At 35.2% G+C, this 19,830-nt stretch overlaps 2 protein-coding genes across 2 annotated transcripts; one reads left to right on the forward strand and one right to left on the reverse strand.

The window, feature by feature from the left end:
- Window positions 1–1,898: 1,898 nt before the first annotated feature.
- LOC121418729 (tRNA (adenine(58)-N(1))-methyltransferase, mitochondrial-like) lies at window positions 1,899–11,374 on the reverse strand. Its single transcript, XM_041612805.1, has 8 exons — window positions 11,228–11,374; window positions 6,770–7,610; window positions 6,332–6,434; window positions 5,438–5,628; window positions 4,772–4,863; window positions 4,126–4,319; window positions 3,266–3,337; window positions 1,899–2,470 (listed from the first exon to the last, which is right to left on the reverse strand). The coding sequence occupies exons 2-8, from the start codon at window positions 7,589–7,591 to the stop codon at window positions 2,415–2,417; spliced, it is 1,530 nt and encodes a 509-aa protein (XP_041468739.1). The 5' UTR covers window positions 7,592–7,610; window positions 11,228–11,374; the 3' UTR covers window positions 1,899–2,414.
- Window positions 11,375–11,522: 148 nt separating this feature from the next.
- LOC121418730 lies at window positions 11,523–16,118 on the forward strand. Its single transcript, XM_041612806.1, has 5 exons — window positions 11,523–11,866; window positions 12,818–13,211; window positions 13,538–13,921; window positions 14,870–15,036; window positions 15,553–16,118. The coding sequence occupies exons 2-5, from the start codon at window positions 12,839–12,841 to the stop codon at window positions 15,757–15,759; spliced, it is 1,131 nt and encodes a 376-aa protein (XP_041468740.1). The 5' UTR covers window positions 11,523–11,866; window positions 12,818–12,838; the 3' UTR covers window positions 15,760–16,118.
- The last annotated feature ends 3,712 nt before the right edge of the window (window positions 16,119–19,830 follow it).

Consider the following 19,830-nt stretch of genomic DNA (forward strand, 5'->3'; position numbering starts at 1 on the left):
TTAAAATGGGTTAGGACATATTAGAGTGCAAGCGATGTCATAACTTCAGTTTGAATGTTTCTAGATTGAATGTGAAAGATTGTCATTATTTAGAATATGCTGTGATACAATAGGAATTTAAAATAAAAAACTGTAAAATTTTTCAAATCCCAAAATTGAAAATGAAAATCAGATAGAAAGAGGTTACAATTTGGCCCTTTGATTGCTTTAAAGGGGAAGTTCACCCAGATGTTAATTTGCTTTTAATGAAAGGTAAAAAATAAAGAAAAATATAGGTGGTTTGATGAAAATCTGTCAAAGAATAACAAGATATAGCAAAGATCAAAATTTTTGATGAGCAGCTCCTCCATACGTTGTGTGATATAAATTACAAAAAGTTAGAAGTGATTTTATTTGTGCAGGGAATATGTAAAAAGACAAATCATTTTATGACCCCCTTCTATAAGAAAAATATTTGTTTTTATCATGTACCTTTACAATATTGGAATTATTGAATTTTTATTACATAACATATGGGAGAGCTACTCACATATGTCACAAATGAAAAACTTCTTTGTTCTTTTATTCATAAATTTTCATCAGACCTTCACAAATAACTTCTATAATTTTTCTATTGTTAAAACCATTCCATTGTCAGGGTAAACTTCCCTGTTAAGCTCAAGCACTTACATAGCTTAAGTGTAAAAAAGCTTAGCCAAAATTTTATTTAAATCTCGTTTAAATTTTGATTTTGGAGAATAATTTTCTATTTTTGCTTGTCAAATTAATCTGTTGATTCAACTCAGCTTATTTATTCTTCTGCTATATTCTTAGTATATATATAATTGAGCATACTGTAAATGTAACCATAGTTTATTTATATGAAGTATTTATTGAACGAAATTGTACAGCTAATATATAGAGTATAACCTTAGGAGTAATATATTGTAATTTTTCATAATTCTATTTAAATATTTATTTATTTAATATTGAAATGTCTATATTGTATTCATCAATGATTAAGATAAATAGAAATCGTTATGTGGAGCTATTGTGTCTACAATGATGTTTGATATCAATTTATTCACAGCAGAGGTTTTCAAAACACTAATATCCAAAACTTTTGAAAATGCATGAGTCATGATACTGGTTTATAAAAGGTTATTTGAAATAAAATTGATTACTGTAGTTATTATGTAGTACATTAGAGCACTGGACTTATAGAAGTAAGATCAGAAAGAAAAGGGTCATTTGGACCAGATGGTTATGGCAAAAATCAGCACACAACATCACCTATGCTATCTATTAAATCTAAAATTCATTTTGATCACCAATAGTAAAAATAACACATTTTATGAATATTGACTGAAAACCTATTGTATATTGGATTTGAACATTAATTTGATGGCAAAGTCGGTCTTTTCTGGGTCCCTCTAATTTAACTTGTGTGTTGGAAGAACAGATCTGTTATTCCAATACAGATTTTGCAATTCATTAATTTTTAAGAGCACATACTAGTATTTGAAGGGGGGGGGGGTACTCTGATCGGACAGGCGTGTGTGACTGATAAGTCAAAGCAAATACCCACATCCAAGGGTCCTTTTACTGTTTACAGGCAGCCATGTCAAGGATTTCAAACTTTGAATATGACATTTCAAGCTGCAATATGATGCAGTGACCAAATGAAAATGGGACCCATGTCTATGGATCCTTCTTCAAAAAGTCACACGGTTTAGCAGCACATCCCTGTATACTCAATGCACAGCACACAAGTACTCCCCTCCACAAAATTATAACGTTGTGATCTCATCAATAATCTCACCAATCTAACATTCATCTCCTGTTTTCCTAAAATGTTTAGATTTTTCTGATGTGATTTGTTTTAAAAAAAAAAAGCAGAAAAGAAACCCAGACTGAAGTACTTATTTAAAATCGGCAATTTATTAATTTTCACATGAATTTCACAATTACCACCAAAGTGGAGAATTAAACTATATATTCTGTTCATAGAGTTCAATGTACCACTTTTTAAATTGATGAATGAAAATAAACCTGCAAGTCGCAATGAAAATGCTTGATTTTAACTAATACTTGGAAATGACTGTTTTAAACCTTTTATTAATCTCCTCAAATTATTGCTCTTTATAATCCAGAAATTGATTTCTTTCTCATTGTTAGTACATGTAATTAGAATATGGTTTATTTATTGAAATGTTTTACTGCACACAAAGTTATCAACTGACAAAATTTAATTTCAATACTGTATTTTTTTTGTATATATTTGTCAAAATGATTTTGTGCTAAATTTATTTATTAAACTTTATGAATTTTTGAAATATTTGTATGTTTATGTATCAAAGATTAAAAATAGATTTATATCAGAAACTTAAACAATTATAAAGCTAACTTGTGTTGTTAATTGTCCATTTTTAGTTTCAAACCTTGAATGTCGACGATGATTTCCTTGTTTTCCTAATTTTTACCAAGAATGCTGCAGTGAGAGAAAAATAAAGCAAGTAAAGAAAGCTAAGTTAGTTTTGATTGAAAGAAATGATTGATGAAAAATTAATAGCAAGGTACTCTGAAAGTATTCTTAAATGCCAAAATATGTCAAAGACATTTTGTTTTGTGTTAAAGCTCAATTGATATTTTCAATTACATCAAAGGAGACAAAAACTATCACGAAAAAGGCTGACTTTCATAAATCCTGGTATCTATTTAATAGCAGATGCTAGCAATAAAAAAAAATCTATGATAAGTTTGCAAACCAAATTGATGTTTTATGGAACAGGACCATCACCATTTTAGGGCTGATGTTTACTAACAAAATTGATGCATGTCAGCAAACAACCAGTGAGAGATGGGGGGGGGGGGGTCTGAATTAAGATTTTTTTATTGGTCCACATTACAAACATAAAAATTTCTGGCAGATAGCAAGTACAGAGAAAGAGAATCAAAGCCACTCCGGGGATACAACAAAAGCATTCTTGCTCTGTTCAGATAAGAGGCAACTAACTAACCTTGTGACATTCCAGTGTACAATTAAGATGTGAGGGACCCCCCCCCACACACACACACAAATCAAATGATGCCCCTGCAAAGATGCCAAGGAAGACATATCTGATTTAATGTGCCTGGCTGTTAGAGATGTGGATATTCACACTTCTAAAATGGGCAATGAGTTTGCATAAAATTTTGACCAAAAAAGGTGATGCATGTTCTTAACATATATGTATTTGGTGTAGTGCCATATCTGAGAAACCTTTTATGGACAGAATTATCTTACCTGTGTGAGAGGGTTGAATATGATGTGGTCTTGCAAGATATTTGGGTATTTCATCTGCAATGTACTGCACTCCTGAAGGGGTTTCAAGTTCAAAATTTGAAAGTTCATTATTCATATTTTTTTTAATGCAATAACATTTACATGTCTTGAAACCAAAGCCCTATAATCAATGACAATATCAAGCAGAGAGTGGTAAATGGTGAAACATTAATTGAGCATATGTTAACAAAGAACCCATAATAGGCAAGGATAATCGTACTATTATAGATATTGAAAAGACTTGTGATAAAATGCAAGTTTGGTGCTATATAAGCAAGTACAATCTTATTAAAGAAAAACTGTGTTCAATGATCTTTGATGAGTTATTTGTTTTTAAATGGATAAAATGATTCCATTCATAGACTCAAGCACACTAAATCTGATTTAAGACCTGTCCTAATGTGCCATTAAGAAGTCAGGGATTGGAACCTACAATTCTAAGAAATAAAACAGTGAATTTTATTGGAATATTAACTGTATCCGTTCCTAGATATTTAAATCTACTTTATGAATTTCATCACTCCACACTTTGTCAAAGAATTATGTTTATAATGCACTGCCACATCGGTCAGGGGATGCATGCTATCGTGCATTTATTGAATTCTTAAAATCAAGTGTGTGTTGATGCATATGCAAGAATTCACTCTTTGTGAACTACCTCCAGAAAAGGATGCAGAAAATATTACATTGCTATCTATGAATGCATACCCTAATTCGCGAGGAATATTTAGAAGATATTGGGTCAACCATCCATTTTATACATCATCATCCTGCGACAATGAATTTCACCCATAATGCAATACTAGCTGCATGCTACTTACCTTTGCTTTTTCCTAACACCTCATTTCCACAATCCTGTTCTTCGGATGCCTTTGGGTCTTGCAGAACAACCCCTCCATACCGCCTGGCTGGGTTTACAACCCATTCCTTGTGGGTGACTTCTACGGTAGTCTCGATGAACAGGGGGAGTCTTTCTATGCGAATGGCTTCAGCTATCTCAATCACCATGGTCAGACTGAATTTGAAAGAAAAATAATGGATGTAAAACAATAAAAGATTAATTGTATACATCAAAATCATGAAAAAAGAACTACTGAAAATTGAATGGTAGGATGTTACTTTGATGGCTGTATCCAATGATAAAATATAGAGTGATCTTGATAGATATTGCCCTGAATAGATTCATATAGCTGGAGTCACAGACAAGGCCAATATGAATACTATGGAAGCAATACACAAATCTGTATTTTTTTCATTTACTCATGGCAATATATAGATTAGGATTACTAATACAGCAACTAAACGATGCTTTATCAGAAGTCCCAAGTGCTGTATCATAGTGTCTCATACATGTAATAACAATGGCTTTAGAAAGACAACTGTTCTGCATTTTTATTTTCGAAGAATGAAGTAGTGTTGAGGGGATAAAATATATAGTTTGATAAAGATTCCAAAAGACCAACTTACTTTGCCACATACACAGCCATTGCCTTCCCTGGCTTAAGTCTTTGAGACATAGTAGACATCACTCTGGAAGGTTCCTCCATATCAATGATTGCCTGTATTGAAAATGAATGTATTGAATATCATACTGATGCATAAACAACATTTTACTACAAATAAACATTCAGATTTCTTGCAATTATCAACTACAATAAAGTATGTCTCAAACATATCATATGAACATAAGAAATATATTTTGTAGGATGAGGATTGTTATAGTATAGGGTATTTTATTTGTATCAGGATTGGGATTGTGCACAATTATGCTTGAGGTTTTATAGGTTTAAGTTTGTCTTGAATGTGCAGACTTTCCATCAGGCGATTTCTGCCAAACCATGGAATCAAGAAATAACCCGGCCCCTTTGGAAACCATGATGTAAGGGTGTAATAGGTGAAACCCAGAATGAAATGGTCACTTGGAACAGATATACAGGAATATATTTGGAATGTAGAGATCTATGTCTTTGTCATATTAAGGATATTGTTATCTAATACAGAGTTTCCACTAATACATTTTTTTCCCAGAGGGAGAGGGATGTGGGAGGGTAGAGGGATGGGGGAGGGAAGAGGGAGAGGAGAGGGGAAGGAGAGAGAGTTAACGAATATACCATGCACAAAGTATCATCATACCCCATCCACTTGAGCATCTTTGATATATTCTCCACAGTCCTGCAATCTACAGGAGTAAAATAAGACATTCTGGGGCCACTTGACTTCATGGCTGATGTCATAGGAGTTCTGCCATAGTCTGAGGTTCTTCTCCGCTCTGACCTGATGGTTCCGTTCTCTGTCAAAGGAAAGAACTTGGCCATGGTGTCCAACTGCAATAAAGAATTCAAAAAGAATTATGTAAACAAAAAGCAATTAATTCAGAAATCTGTCATCAGTGGGGGGATGGTTGAATAATAAATTATTCAAGCTAGCATTGTAGAACTTCAAAGAATTGTAAAAATGGCAAGTAATACAGAAATAATTCACTGGTTGGAAAATGTTCAAGCTTCTACCAACTCATTGCAAGATTGCAGGCAGCACCAGGCAAATGTGTGACTGACCACTTGGCTTGAAAAGTTCACAGAAATGGAAGGTGTGGACAAAAGCTTGCCTTCTAAAGAAATGAGAACAAAGAAGATGGAACATGTAGCAATTATTCTTTAATTTTTTTAGACAGCTGAAATCCATCTGTTTGGAGGAAATTTTTAATTTTTTTTTACTTTATAAAATTTCTCTGGAGCCAGTGGAACAAGGCATAGTCCATTGGAACAAGCAACAAACAGAGATGGAAGCTTTTGGTAAATGAAAATATTTTCTTCCCTGAAACCTAATAGTGAAGTATTTCTTTTACCTGTCAGCAATAATTGAACAATTGTATTTTGAATCAAGTTTGTATACATTACTTGTTGCTATTTCTACCAAGCTGAATACTATTATTATCATTATTATGATTTACTATCATCATCATTACGATTATTAATCATTATAACTATCAATGATATGATCATTAGTCTTATCACTAATTGGTCCTACCTGCTCTTGAAAGGAACAACGTCATAGCTCCAGACCCTGAACCCGCTTCTAAGACCACATCACCAGGATAAGCATCTATCATCATTAGCATTGTACAGCAATCCTATGTCAAGCAAAAAAAAAAATCATCAATTTAGATTATATTGGCAGTGTATCATTGGTAGAAAATTAATGTACAAGGAGTATGCAGTGAGCCCCTTATCTCTCCCCAAATTCTATGGGTGTAAGGGAATTTCAGTTTACAGGAGGGTGTGGGGGTACTGCAGTTGAGGATTTCTGCAGTGTGAATATCAATACTGAGTAATCACCCTAAAAATATATACAAAACAGTTGTCAATACAAAAATATCAAACATTCACCAATGAAAAACAAAGAATAGCTGAATATTCCCAAGGTTATTGTTCATATGCTCAAAGCAATCAATCATCGTGTCATTACCTTTGGGTATGCAATGGTTGGATGCCTCTTCATGTAGAGCACATACTCATCCAGACTTGGTCTCCTAATCAGAAGCTCAATACCAATGTCAGTCACAAAGACACTGCCACTCTGATGTCCGACGATATCTGCATGCCGTAGGTTACCAAACTTGCACTTGAAGTCATGGGAGGCATCAAGCTTGATCAGGCGAACAAGTTTCTCCTGCCTCTTCAAGTTCTCTCGGGTGATAATGATGTATTCTCCATCTACGAGAGGAGGCCCATGGTGCTGGGCTTTATCAAAGTCACTCACTTTCACAGAAGTTTCACCATCTACTGATGTTCTAAATCTTTGCACATGACTGGAGTCACATAACTGAGCTGACTTTATTTCATCAGCATTGATAACATCTTTGGAATCCCTGATACCAGAAGTTTTGGAGTCACTAGTAATATTCTGATTTTGAGTTCTTTCCTCAGTTTCAGGGTTATCCATTATCATACCACCGATTCTTTCCATTGGGGAGAGTTTTCGTCTGCCCTTCAGGACACCTTTTCTCCTGGCTTCAAGATAACTCTCTTTTGTTTCAGAGCCATCACTCAGAGTTGAATCCACCTTATCTGTAGAACTGTAATCATCTATACTTTTTATGCAAGCAGTCAAATGGAAATGTCTTGATTTTGTGCCCAAATTTTGTAATCTTTGAAATGAAGAGTTGTCATGGAGACAGGTACAGATTCTTTCAAATGATTTTCCTCTACTGGTACCGTAAACTTCCTGAAGCCTTCCATGGTGGAGGGTTTGATGTAGGAGATACAACAAACGATTTCTGGACTGCATCGTCAGTTATATTGTTTATCTGTGGTATGTGAAAACAAGATCAATATGTCACACCTAAACTGATGTAAAGGATTTCCAAGGATGTTATGACAAGCAAAAAAAAAAAAAAAAAAAAAGGTTATCACTCAAAATTGGAGGAGAACATGAACCCATGTTTAAGGCCAGTATCTAAAAATAGGGGCATAAAAGTAGCATGAAACATAAACCTATACCGCATGACATGTTTAAAGCTTTCTTCCAAAAAAGAGACCCATTCCAGTGGCACATCCCTGTATATAAATAAACATTTGAATATTTGCACCTAAATGTTAAGTAGCAAAATTTTCACCTGGTTTGTAAAGCTACTCTAACATTTTAGAGGCATTGAATTGAAGACTTGTTAAGAATTTCTGTGAAATATACTGGTAGAGGGAAAGATCACAGATTAACTCCCAACTTATCAATCCAGTAAATAATTACTGACAGATAGTTAGCCACTTATTCAGTTCTTGTTATCAACTCCAATGACAACAACTCTTAAGGTAATGTCAGCTTTTCAGAGCAATTTAATTATTACTAACAAAATGGCAAAATATGTCATATTGATGACTGGTAATGTCAATAGTAATAAGAATTATTCAATGATGCCAAGGACATACTGTGCTTATGGTGCCTTGATTGTTATAAAAGGAATGTAAATTGTGCAGGTATTTCATACAAATGATGCACAGATAATAATAATATAGGGTATTTATATTGCGCACATATCCACCTTGTATGTTAGGTGCTCAAGGCGCTCCTATATTACCAGGCTAAGCTAGGCGTTCATAGCGCACACAGCTTTTTAAGCAATTACCTCTACATCACCTGGGTTGAGTGCAGCACATTGTGGATCAGTTTCTTGCTGGAGGAAATTACGCCATGGCTGTGATTCGAACCCACGACCCTCTGTTTCAAAGTCCGAAGACTAATCCACTGGGCCACAACGCTCCACAGATGAGATAGCATCAGTAGGTTTTGTGAGCATAAGATAACTATGGAACTGTTAAACCCACAAGGCAAAGCTGAGTGGCTTTAGACTAGTTTCCATAGTTACCGCATGCTCACTAGTCTTACTGATGCAAGAACAAACCTGTGTATCATTTATTTATAGAATGGTGGAATTTTTGGGCTAAAACTCCATTTCTTTTTACAGCCATGGATGCATAATTATTACGATGCATGGCTAGCCATGCATCATCCAATTTATTTGCCATGCATAGGTAATTACTGGATGCATGGCAAATTTACCAGATGCATGCCTGGCCATACGTCTGTAATTACTAATGCATGATACCCATTTTTCATTGTAAAGTCTGGTACCATAAACATGTCTTTGAAGCACAGTAGTCTTTGAAGTATTCTGGGGCAACTATAATAAGGACTTGAAGGAGTAAGGACCCCGAAACAATAAAGACTCTAAAAACATGTGCTGATTAATATTCAAATCGACTGAACTGGAATTCCTTGGTCAAGCAACATCTTTAATCAACAATACAGATTGATTTGGACAGACTCGTCTTGCTATGAACTGTTTTAACCACCCCTGGAAGATTCTATGCAAACTGATTTTGTCATTGTCCTGGAACAGGAATTGTTCCAGTGGTGAGTTATTTATTCACCTTTAGTCTGGAAAGTTGGGACTGCCCTAAGAAAAATAGATTGCCCCACCTATCAATTAGAATGATTGCAGTTCCAAGCTAAATGTATCATGTAACACATGATATGTTCTGCAATTGAATGGAATTAATTCCAGGGTTTGTACATTAATTTTGGAACAAGTCACAATAAAAAATTTGAAGGGTCTGCTCGAGAAACTTGGAACAAAGGAAATAACTTTGCATTATCTGATGGAAAAAAGGTCTCTGTCCTCACGTTTTAAAAGGGAGGCACAACAAACGGACATCAGACATAACTTCCTTCTAAGAAAACAGTGACCAGCAAATCTCATAATACGTTTTCTAATTTACCTTGGTGGAGATAGGTGGAAGATCTCCATAAATTTCATCTTTTGTTTTGTGATCTCTCCAGTGTCCAACTTATATTTTGTACCCTCATTAAAAGTCGAGTAACTATATATGTGCCATCTAGTCTATCAGACTATCTTTATACACATGCCCTAAATAAGGAGAGCAGGACAGTGCAGCATGACTATGGCTGTATTTAATAATAGCATATTTACTGCAGGTAGTTGTACTAATGGAGGCAGCAAGATATTTCTATCTCATAACCACTTCATTAAACTGTGTGATTTTTTTCAGATCTTGATGAAAAGAGTCTCTAGAACAGTAGAAGCCTCCTGGCTAGGCACATGCCCATCATAATACAATTTGATTTTGAGTGCCCACACACATACTATAGTATAGACCAAAAGCTTTGGTCTCTGTTATGTTGGCTGTTCTGCTGAACTCCGTTGGCTCCACGAGGAGAAAAAAAAAATGTTACTTAAAAAACTCCTCGAAACAGACGGCTGCTGCGCTGCCATGCCAGCTGTCTACCAGTGAGTACCACTACCAATACCACTTACACTGCCACTGTCATTAATAGACAGCTGGCAACCGTCTGTTTCGAGGAGTTTTTTTTTTATTTTTTATTTTTTGAATTTCTCTGTATTTGGTGAGTGAAGCCAACAGAGTTCAGCTGAACAATAAAAGAGACTGAAGCTTTTGGTCTGTGGCAGGGATTCTCAAATGGTGGCGCGTGCCACTTGTGGCACACTGAGCCTTGCGGAGTGGCGCTTGGGAGCCGATATAAAAAAAAAGTAAAAACAAGGAAAAATTGGAGAGAAAAAATGTATCTACCAGTAACCTGGAAATAAGGATTTGGTGATCATTTTAATACAAAGAGAAAACAAAAACTCTTTACTTGACACTTAATTGCTCATTGATTTCCTCAAATTTTGTCCAATTTAGCTCGATGACCCCTATTATGGAAGATCGATGGTGTTCTCCTTTTTATTTATTATATGCTTTGCAAAGTTTATATGCCACACAAGTGATTTGAAAACCCCGTTTGTCGGATTTCTATTTTAACGGCGAGAAATTTTGCATTTCCAGATATATGTTTTGGTTAAGAGTTAAACATCAAATAATATGACATTCAAAGAACATCCTGATAATAAAAGATTATGATTGTGGGACATAACAAGCAGAAACTTTGTTTCCGAAGCCGATTAAAATCCGAAGTTGTAAAAGTGAAATACATCTATGCTCAGATGCATTGCCTGCATGCACTCTGGCTTAACACGAACTGAATGAATGAAACTGCATGTGAGTTGTAGAGAGAAGGGACAATTTGGGGCGTTAGTGCGGTGCAACGCCTAATTTTCAGCCCTTGCAAAATCGGGGAACGTAACTTCAGCCACTATGATGGGGGTGGGGATTGGGGGCCCCTCATATTCCAAAACTTCTTGGGCTCTGCCCCCCCCCCTCGACCCCCACCAGAGGCCTCTAAACCCCCTCCGCTGATACATTGCTAGTTTGCGTAATGTACTATAGAGTATAGTGGAGCATTACAGATTCTAAAGAAGAAATGTGGCGCTTCAAAAAAGTAATTGAGAATGGCTTGTCTATCAACTCTATGGCATAACTGCCTTCCCTTGGCTTGGCCTTGGCTTACCTGTTCACGGTTTGATTTTTTTTAAATCATCGGTCTTCTGTTCAATCATTCACCGGCTTGGTCTGTTAATTTCCTAGACTTCGATCTACAAGTTAGACGTTCATTTTGACAAACTTAATTTCACATGGACGTTGTTCGCGATCACGAATGAATGAAGGTAATTTTACGCACAACACATGTGCGATCACGTGATGATAGTTATATGATCACATGACTCGACGGTATCTGTACTGCATGCACTGTGTGTACATACAGCGCTCTGCGTAATCAAGCAGTCTTCCACTTTGGCACTACGTTTTAATTAAAAACCTTAATAGTTTCCATAGTTTTACTCCAACAAGTGGCACGTCTTTTTTATCGTTTTGGGCTCTTGGTGGACGGGATACAATTGGCGTGAAGAAGATAACAAGTCATAACAAGACTGACTGTGACAGCTACAGCCTAGCTACGACTACGCCTTCATAAATTAACACTAGGGCCGCCCTAGCCCTACAGTCGACACGGGGCCGAGGGCGTTCAGTCTTACTCTTACCGCGCCTGCCGTGGTCGAGCCGGGCGGGGCAACCAGCAACCATCCCCTTGCTTCCTTCCATTACTGGTTTTTGCTCGATCTCTCTGATTGACAGAAGTCAACACAAGGTGAGACTTGTCCATATTGTCTGTGCGTGATCGTGTATACTGCTTTGCAGTAGAGGCGCACGGCCAATATTGGAGACTGTCTCCAATGTGGGAGATTATCTCCTATATCAGAGACTTGTGAAGAATTTGGGTATCCAATTTCAGAGACAGTCTCCAGTTTTGGAGACCAATTTCCTTTGTTTACATTTGCGGCAAAAGGATTACCTTGGCGGCAAATAAATATGTGATAAGCAGATTCCTCATGAAAAATCACCCCTTTTCACCGTCTACTTTAAAAATTCACCGTCTACTTTTGTTTTGATAAGGATTTTTGTTGTCAATCACACACAGAACAAATGGGCTTCTGACCTCAGTGAGACAAAATTTTGGGTGGAAAAAATCATGCTTTTGTTGGTGTTGTTTCTTTTGTCCTTTTGCAAAGCAAGACTCCAATGTGGGAGATTGTCTCCCCTATTGGAGAGAGTCTCCCATATTGGCCGTGCGCCTCTACTGCTTTATCTGTCTGTAGCTGTCAGGTGTATTAAATCCAAGTTCAGCTCGCCTCAGGAAGTTCAGACCCATGACTTTTGAAACAGAAAAATATATTACTTAGTAAATAATTCAATATATTTATATCCTCAAATTTATAATTAGGCTTAAAACAGGAAAAAACAGTAGAGTTCTAATTATGTAAATTGTTATGAAAATTATTTGACTTGGTTTAAACTTAAGTAGATGTTTAAACCAAGACCAAGTCAAATTATTCATTGTCCAGATTTTATGAAATATCTGTTGGCGTAAGATTAAAGAAATGGAATGTGAATATCTTAATGGAGGATAGAGTCTAAATCTATATTTCTTTGTGATGATACTAGCTGCTGGTAATCATTTCAGTAAAAAAAAATATTGATTTTGAATTTGGCATTTTTATGTCAAATATCCAATCATGCAGTTATCCGTCTCTCCTCACAGACTTCAACCCATCCATCAGACATGCTGAAATACATTAATCATCTTCAGACTGCCATTGTGCTGCTGGTGGTAGTAACATCCGCCAAAGAGTTCATCTCCAAGGAGGAGAAGGGAAGGAATGTTGAGCTTCAATCCTTTACTATCAACTCTCCAGAAAGCATTGGAGTGATTTTCAAGTCGGAAGGTTTGCTCTTCAACATCAGTTCTGACATCCAAGATGAAGAACCCAAAGTACTATCGAAATTGCAGAAAGCTAGAGAGGGAACAGCTGGAAATGTTGTTTCCGTCATCTCAGTGGTTGATCTAGAAGATAGAATGGGAAAGAATGGACAGCCATTCATTCTGTCAAAACTGGAGATTCCAAAGAAATTTCTGTACCAACGAAAAATTCCAGGTGATTAAAAGAGCCCATGCGCTGTAACTCCTTTGTACCATGAACAAATATACATGTATCTTGATTTATTATAATTTTTTTTTCAAGATGAAAGGGAGGTCAAATCTATTGAAAATAATTTTGGACTTAAAAAAAAATTGCATTGTGAAAATAAATTCTTTTGTAACCCCTAGATTTTTGTTAAATAAACATGTCATTTGGTAGATGTGTTTGCTTTTGTTTTCCTTGACTAAAGTACTTATGAAATCAAGTTCAGGACTTTGACCGAGCTATTTCTGCATTGGAATATTATCAGAGTTGTTTTGTTTTCATTTGATTTTTTCAAGATATGGAAGCAAGGATCACATCAGCAGCCAAGGACATGGTTTTGGCCTCTCAGGCATTTTCAACGTCTACAGGAATTGCCCTCTCTGACCTTGTCAAACTTTATGATGCAATGATTGGGTATCTGGTACCAATCTCTGATGTGCAGAACAAGTTCAACCAAGTGAGGGCAGCATTTATCTACCACGGTTCCATTGCCAGAACAGCTCTTCGTCTGTCGAAGGGAGTGCCATCAGAGGGTGCTTGTCCGGCTCACCAGGCTTACGACTTTCAGGGGTTGTTTGCATGTCAGCAGGAGTATAGCCACCATGCGAAGAAGGTCCTGTCATCAAAAATCTTGGATTGCAAAGATGTGGAATGTGTAAAGAAAATTCACTGGTATCTAGGTATGTCTAATGAGAAGTCTCAATTCAGGTTGCATGTTTACATTTTGGTTTTGATTTTCCCAAATCTGCAAATAAACATGGCATCACTCAGCATTGGGAAGGGACTTCATGTGAACATGTAGGCCTATATTTTAAAAAGAATCAGAGAGCAAAATCATTGGCATCTCTTTATAATTTTTAATTCAATGTTACATCAACTTTATTCATATTCTGTAAATGCATTATGTGATCTGGCTTATTAAGCGTATTAAGGGAGAAAAATAGATATCTTTTAATTCCCTGCACATTAAAACCCAGTGGCTTGAATTCACAATCTAAGTTCAAACTTAAACACACATGTGGGCACATTGAGTCTGATCCAATTGTAATTAGAAACTTGTACCAATTTTAATGCACATAAGCAACCTAAAATGTGTTTTATAAATGCTTCAATTTGTTGTCTTTTGTGAGTTCATTTTGATGATTCCTTACCCCAAACCCCAGATGATCCAGTTTTATGGGGTTTGAAAATCTGACACCAAGAAAAAAAAGTTATTCCTCAAACTTCTATTTTCTTACATGTATGCAGCTGATCTCTGTTAATCTTTTTTGTGGGTATCATCCGTTTCATTTTCATTTGTTTCATTTATTGATTTATTCAAGTCTTTAAAAATACATGGAGAATATTTTATTAAAAAACTTTAACAAAAACACAAAAAGTAAAGAAACAAAGATACATAGTAAGATAAGAAAGCTGAAGATTTTACAAAGGCTATTTTACAGGACATGCATAAAAATGAGCATGAAATTATTTTACATAAATCTGATCATATAGGCAAGATTATGCAGCACTTTATTTTGTTTATGTTTAAAAACCATTAACGCGATACAATATTGATTCAATTGAAAAAAAATATGATAATACATCATTATTTTTTCTGTATTGTTCCCATCAATTTATGGCCTTAGCCCACTTACTAAGTGAGGATGGCCTTGATCTTGAGGAAACCATTGAGCTTGTCGAGGATGTCTTGGGTCTTGGTCTTGGAAACAACTCCAAGTTGGCTGAGGAGGTAGCAAGGTTGATTGCATGTGGCAACATCAGCTGTTTTGAACCAGGGTGCAACTCATGGATTGTGAGTAAATTTTGTTTTGAAACTATTGATTGTTACATATTTTTTTTCTGCCATGATTCATTGTAGAAACAGAATTGATATGGTTTATAGTATGCTGGATGGAACTTTAAGCAGATTAAATATTTTAGGATATTTTGTCAATGACTTGCCCCTACATTCACTTATCTAATCAGCTTGTTCTGGCAACAGTATTTAGTTGAAATGAAGAAAAGATATCTTATCAATTTTATTTTTAGTCGAAAACAAAGAGAAGATTGGTTTGAAGTACATGTATGAGAATCAATAAATATTTCCACTTTTTTTATTCTGAGTTACTTATCACTCAAGTTGCTTAAATTACAAAATAACAGTTCTATAACCTGAAATAGCAATTTTGCATTATTGGCTTACACTGTATACTCCATGGGCGACTGACATATTTTTAGTGAATTATCATGTAACTCACTAAAATAACAAAAATGATCATGCAATAGGTAATAAAACTTCTATTTTTTGAATGCCCATCCCATACTGCAGTACACGGATGGCTGGTTCATCTTTGGGTCTGACTGGGGATGCTGCGGAGACTACAGAGGATGTTGTTTCCTAGCAACGGAGACGTGTCTGGTCCACGATGCTATCTGCACCTGCTGCTCATTCCCAACCTTCTGCCTGGATCCATTCTGTAAACCTGATCCTTGGTGTAACAATGTCACCACCACTGTACCTCCTCCATTTCCTTAACACTAAGTGAAGGTGAATCACCGATTCTTTGTGTCGGTGCAAGACCGCCCTTAATACCATGCTTTGCGTGCAAAAACGCCCTTAGCAGCATCAGTGCATTGTGTAAGGGCTTTTCTGCACTGTTGCGGTGCGCAAAAATATTTTGTTATGGATGATCTTGCACCGACACGCTGAATTGATTTAATTCTGCATTGACAATTGTGCCTGAAACTCCTAGGGGGTGTTTCACCAAGAGTCGAGTCCAACTGAATGTCATGTTTAAGTGCCAAAGTGCATTGAATGTGCAATCTCATAGATTAATAATAAAATAGAGCCTGTTTATGTGATCTGGGGGCCATTTCATAAAGCTATTCGTAAGTTAAGAGCGACTGGAGAACCTTTTTTACGCGGTAAACCATCGCCAATGAATATACCATTTACCAAAAGAAACGATCAACAGACGTTCTTAAAGTCGCTCTTAACTTACGAACAGCTTTATGAAACACCCACCTGGCCAATTTGGTTATATGCTCTTATATAATTGTGATTTTCAATCATAATTAAATCTTTGCGAAGCACCCTGCTATCGTACATAAGATTTAATCTGATAAGAGAAATTGAAACATTGTTAACATACAATGGTTCACCTCCAATCCTTTGTAAGATTAGGACATTAGGTCCCCCTCCTTAAATAGTTGTCAAACAATAGTCACATAACATATTTTCTGCAACATTAAAACTTACAGTTATTATGCATAGGATGCATATCAACGTTTGATAGGGTTGATGCTTTTATGACTTTTAAAGTACTACTTTTTTGCGTTATGACACTGGTGTGTTGGATTGGTGAGGTCTAGATTTAGTGGCTCGCTTTCATTGTTTAATTGCACTCTGAATCTCTGTTGATGTCTGAAATGAATGAAAATCTATATTTTTCTAATAACGTTGTCTAGGTTATATATTTAGCTGTATTTGTTGAGGCCTACATGTCACAATATTTTCATATTTTTGTCATATTTGGTCGCCCTACAACAAGTTTCATGTAGCTATTTGTAATTAATGCATGATTTTACATATGACTAGTGACCCTTTCTAATAAATGAGCAGCTTTATTGAGTACCATGATCAAGGTTACTTGGCTCACAGTGAATGGGATCAGTCAGTCTCGTACAACATTGACAACATTGGTGAAAGTTATTATGCAAGTGACGGAAAAATCATTATGGATAAGAGACAATCAGATGCTTTCCTTTCTTAATGTGTAGACCTTTCTGATTTTATCAAATTAATTAGATGTACTTATGTTGAAAACATATAGATTAGGATGTTCATTGTATTTTCTTGTTATCGAAACAAAAGGGTGGACAAACTGGACATCATTGTAATGTAAGGAAAACAAATTACATTTATTGCCTATGTCAGAAAAGTGTATTTCATATGTTTATTCATTCCACTTTCTTGTATACCATCATTACCATGTATTCTGTACCGTATTGAAAGTGTTATTGTATTCTGGAAAACACACAATTTTGATTACTTAATTTTTTTCCTCCTTCCCTCCCTTCGTAATCATCTCCCTTTTTCACTCTCTCTCTCTCTCTCTCTATCCCCTTCCTACTCCCCTTCCACCTTTCTTTGTCGTATCTCCCAACCTTCCTGTGTCTTTCTTTCTTTCTTTCTATATCATTATCTCAGTACTCTCTATTTTTCTGTCTCCTCCCTCCAAATCTTTCTTGTTACCTGTCTCTGTCTCTCAATCTCACCTCTTTCTTTTTCTTTGTCTGTCTATACCTCTCTCTCTCTCTCTCTATCTGCCTATCTCTTTTCTACCCCCCCCAAAAAAAAAAAAAAAACATATACCCATTCTTTCATTCGTTTCACTGTTTGTACACTGGAATTTTTATTCATGCAAAACACATAAGAAAATATTTTGTTCAAGCCTCCATCTTGGCCTGTTAAAATTGGTTATGTAGTTGATGGACAGCTTATGAAAGACATGTGTCTTAGTGGCAGTATCATGAGTTACCGAGTGCCGTCTGCTTCTAAACATAAATCATGAAGTTTATGTATGTATGTTGTGTATATTGGTTCTACGACATTATGTGTACTTCTCAGGTATTAAATTAGGAATTTTGATTACATATGTAAATAGGGTTACCCAGTCTATAAACAGTTTTAAATTCATGAAGACAGTTTGGTTGTCTGAACAAGAGAAAACTGATGCAGACACAAAAATGCAAACTGAATAATGGGCTCAGAAGCATGAACTTTAATATGAAATTTTGTTCAATTATTATGTGCATGAAGACACAAAGCAGATTTGAATTAGCTACAGTGGTGCTAGAAAGTTAGTGAACCCCACCAGAAAATGCACTTACTAAAGCTGAGCATATCGAATCCTACGGGACACTAACTGTGCGTGCTTTCCGCGCGTGTCTACCACTCTATGGAAATACCATTGGAAATTTCATGTTTTGTTAACAATTTTGTCATTCCTGAAAAAAGTTCCCACTTTTATCCCTAGTTCCAATGATATAATGCTGATGATATCATATCATTTCCATTAAATAATTGAAATTTTTGCAAAGATGTTAATTACATTCGCGTTTTGGGGTCAAAAACATCCCTTTCATATAAAAAATAGGATGAAACTCAACGTAAAATCCTACTTTATGTCACCACAAAAGGACTTGATATGTGTTGAATTTAGACAACAACATTACAATGTTTGGCGAGCCCAGAGAAACAAACTATATTGAATGTAACATTTTGTCACCTGAATTCAGGATTAAATGTCTAAGAATGACAGAACATGAACACTTGAATATGTTCATTTTCTGGTGGGTTTTACTCACTTTTTAGCACCACTGTATATGGAACATTTGGTAAATTGGAGGATCAGGTGTTATTGATCAAACAATATAAATATGGAAGATGATTACTTTGGCATTGTTATTTATTAGGGTAAAATAAACAGACACTTGTATGAATCTATGTTAATCCAAACTTATGAAATGAAAATTAAAATAATAATCCTTCAAATGTTAAGATTTCCCCTTAGATACCAACTTGTTCCTCATGATCATTTATCATTATTTGTGTGTGTGTAATTTTCAGTACATTTTGAATGTATTTTTGATTTGTTTTGTCTATCCATATTACTTAGTATACTCATTTTGAATGGCCAAAAAAAAATCAAGCAATTTAACACAGATGATGTAACATGTCTAATATTAAGTTTATTTCATAAGTTCATTATTTTTGGTTATGAAAATAACTTTGTAAGTCTTGTTGATTTGTTGTGTAGTATATTATGTTTGATTATAATTTTGAAAATGGAAAAGAGTACATAAACCTGTAAACATTCCAAAATCATTCATTTTATCATCAAAATGATAAATATGAGTGCCTTGTTTTGGGGGTTAATATATATATGATTTATTTTTTTTATGTGTGTGTGTTATACATGTAGGTGTAAATGTGATTTATAAATCTGTTTTTATTTCAATGCAGTGATTTCATAATGAATGTCATGACTAGAAGTATACATTTTCTATATTCTTTCATTTTTTCTTTTGCAATATGATTGTAAATTAATCGTGTATCTTTTTGAAGTTCTATTTGAAAATTCAATGTAATTGAATATTTTGTTAGATATTAGAAAGAATGTACAAAAAAGTATCTGCTTATTATTTGTAAAGAAGACTACTTTTTCTGAGAGGTTTGATGGTCATGTGAAATGTGACATGTATTATGCATTACTGGAAGTTTGTATTTGTAATATCATGAATCAAATCGATAATTTGTATGAAATGGATTTAATTTATTGAAGTGAAATATTCAAAATTGTTATGGAATTACAGAATTGCATTAAATAGTGCATAATATACTACTGATTGAATATCAGCTATTGCGACAGTTTATCCTTGTGATTTTGTCTTCAATTGAAGGATGTTGCTGTATTTGAGAGACTTCTATTTGTCAGGGTGAGGTGAAGTGAACTTTAAGACTAAAAGGTCTTCCCTTCCAATTGATGATGAATCTAATTAATGCAAAAAAAAAAGAATCGTATTTCAATATAGAATATGCTAC

The sequence above is a fragment of the Lytechinus variegatus genome, chromosome 7, assembly GCF_018143015.1.
Source record: "Lytechinus variegatus isolate NC3 chromosome 7, Lvar_3.0, whole genome shotgun sequence".
NCBI classification, from domain to species: domain Eukaryota; kingdom Metazoa; phylum Echinodermata; class Echinoidea; order Temnopleuroida; family Toxopneustidae; genus Lytechinus; species Lytechinus variegatus.

Bases quoted from the DNA above. Each gene is read 5' to 3' on its own strand.
- LOC121418729 (XM_041612805.1), bottom strand. From the start codon at position 7,591: ATGCAGTCCAGAAATCGTTTGTTGTATCTCCTACATCAAACCCTCCAC. The intron at 4,320-4,771 runs GTAAGTTGGTCT...TTTCAAATTCAG, and splicing joins ATGGCTGTGTATGTGGCAAA to TCTGACCATGGTGATTGAGA. The intron at 2,471-3,265 runs GTAAGATAATTC...CTCTCACTGCAG, and splicing joins TATTCAACCCTCTCACACAG to CATTCTTGGTAAAAATTAGG.
- LOC121418730 (XM_041612806.1), top strand. From the start codon at position 12,839: ATGCTGAAATACATTAATCATCTTCAGACTGCCATTGTGCTGCTGGTG. The intron at 13,212-13,537 runs GTGATTAAAAGA...GATTTTTTCAAG, and splicing joins GTACCAACGAAAAATTCCAG to ATATGGAAGCAAGGATCACA. The intron at 13,922-14,869 runs GTATGTCTAATG...TTATGGCCTTAG, and splicing joins GAAAATTCACTGGTATCTAG to CCCACTTACTAAGTGAGGAT.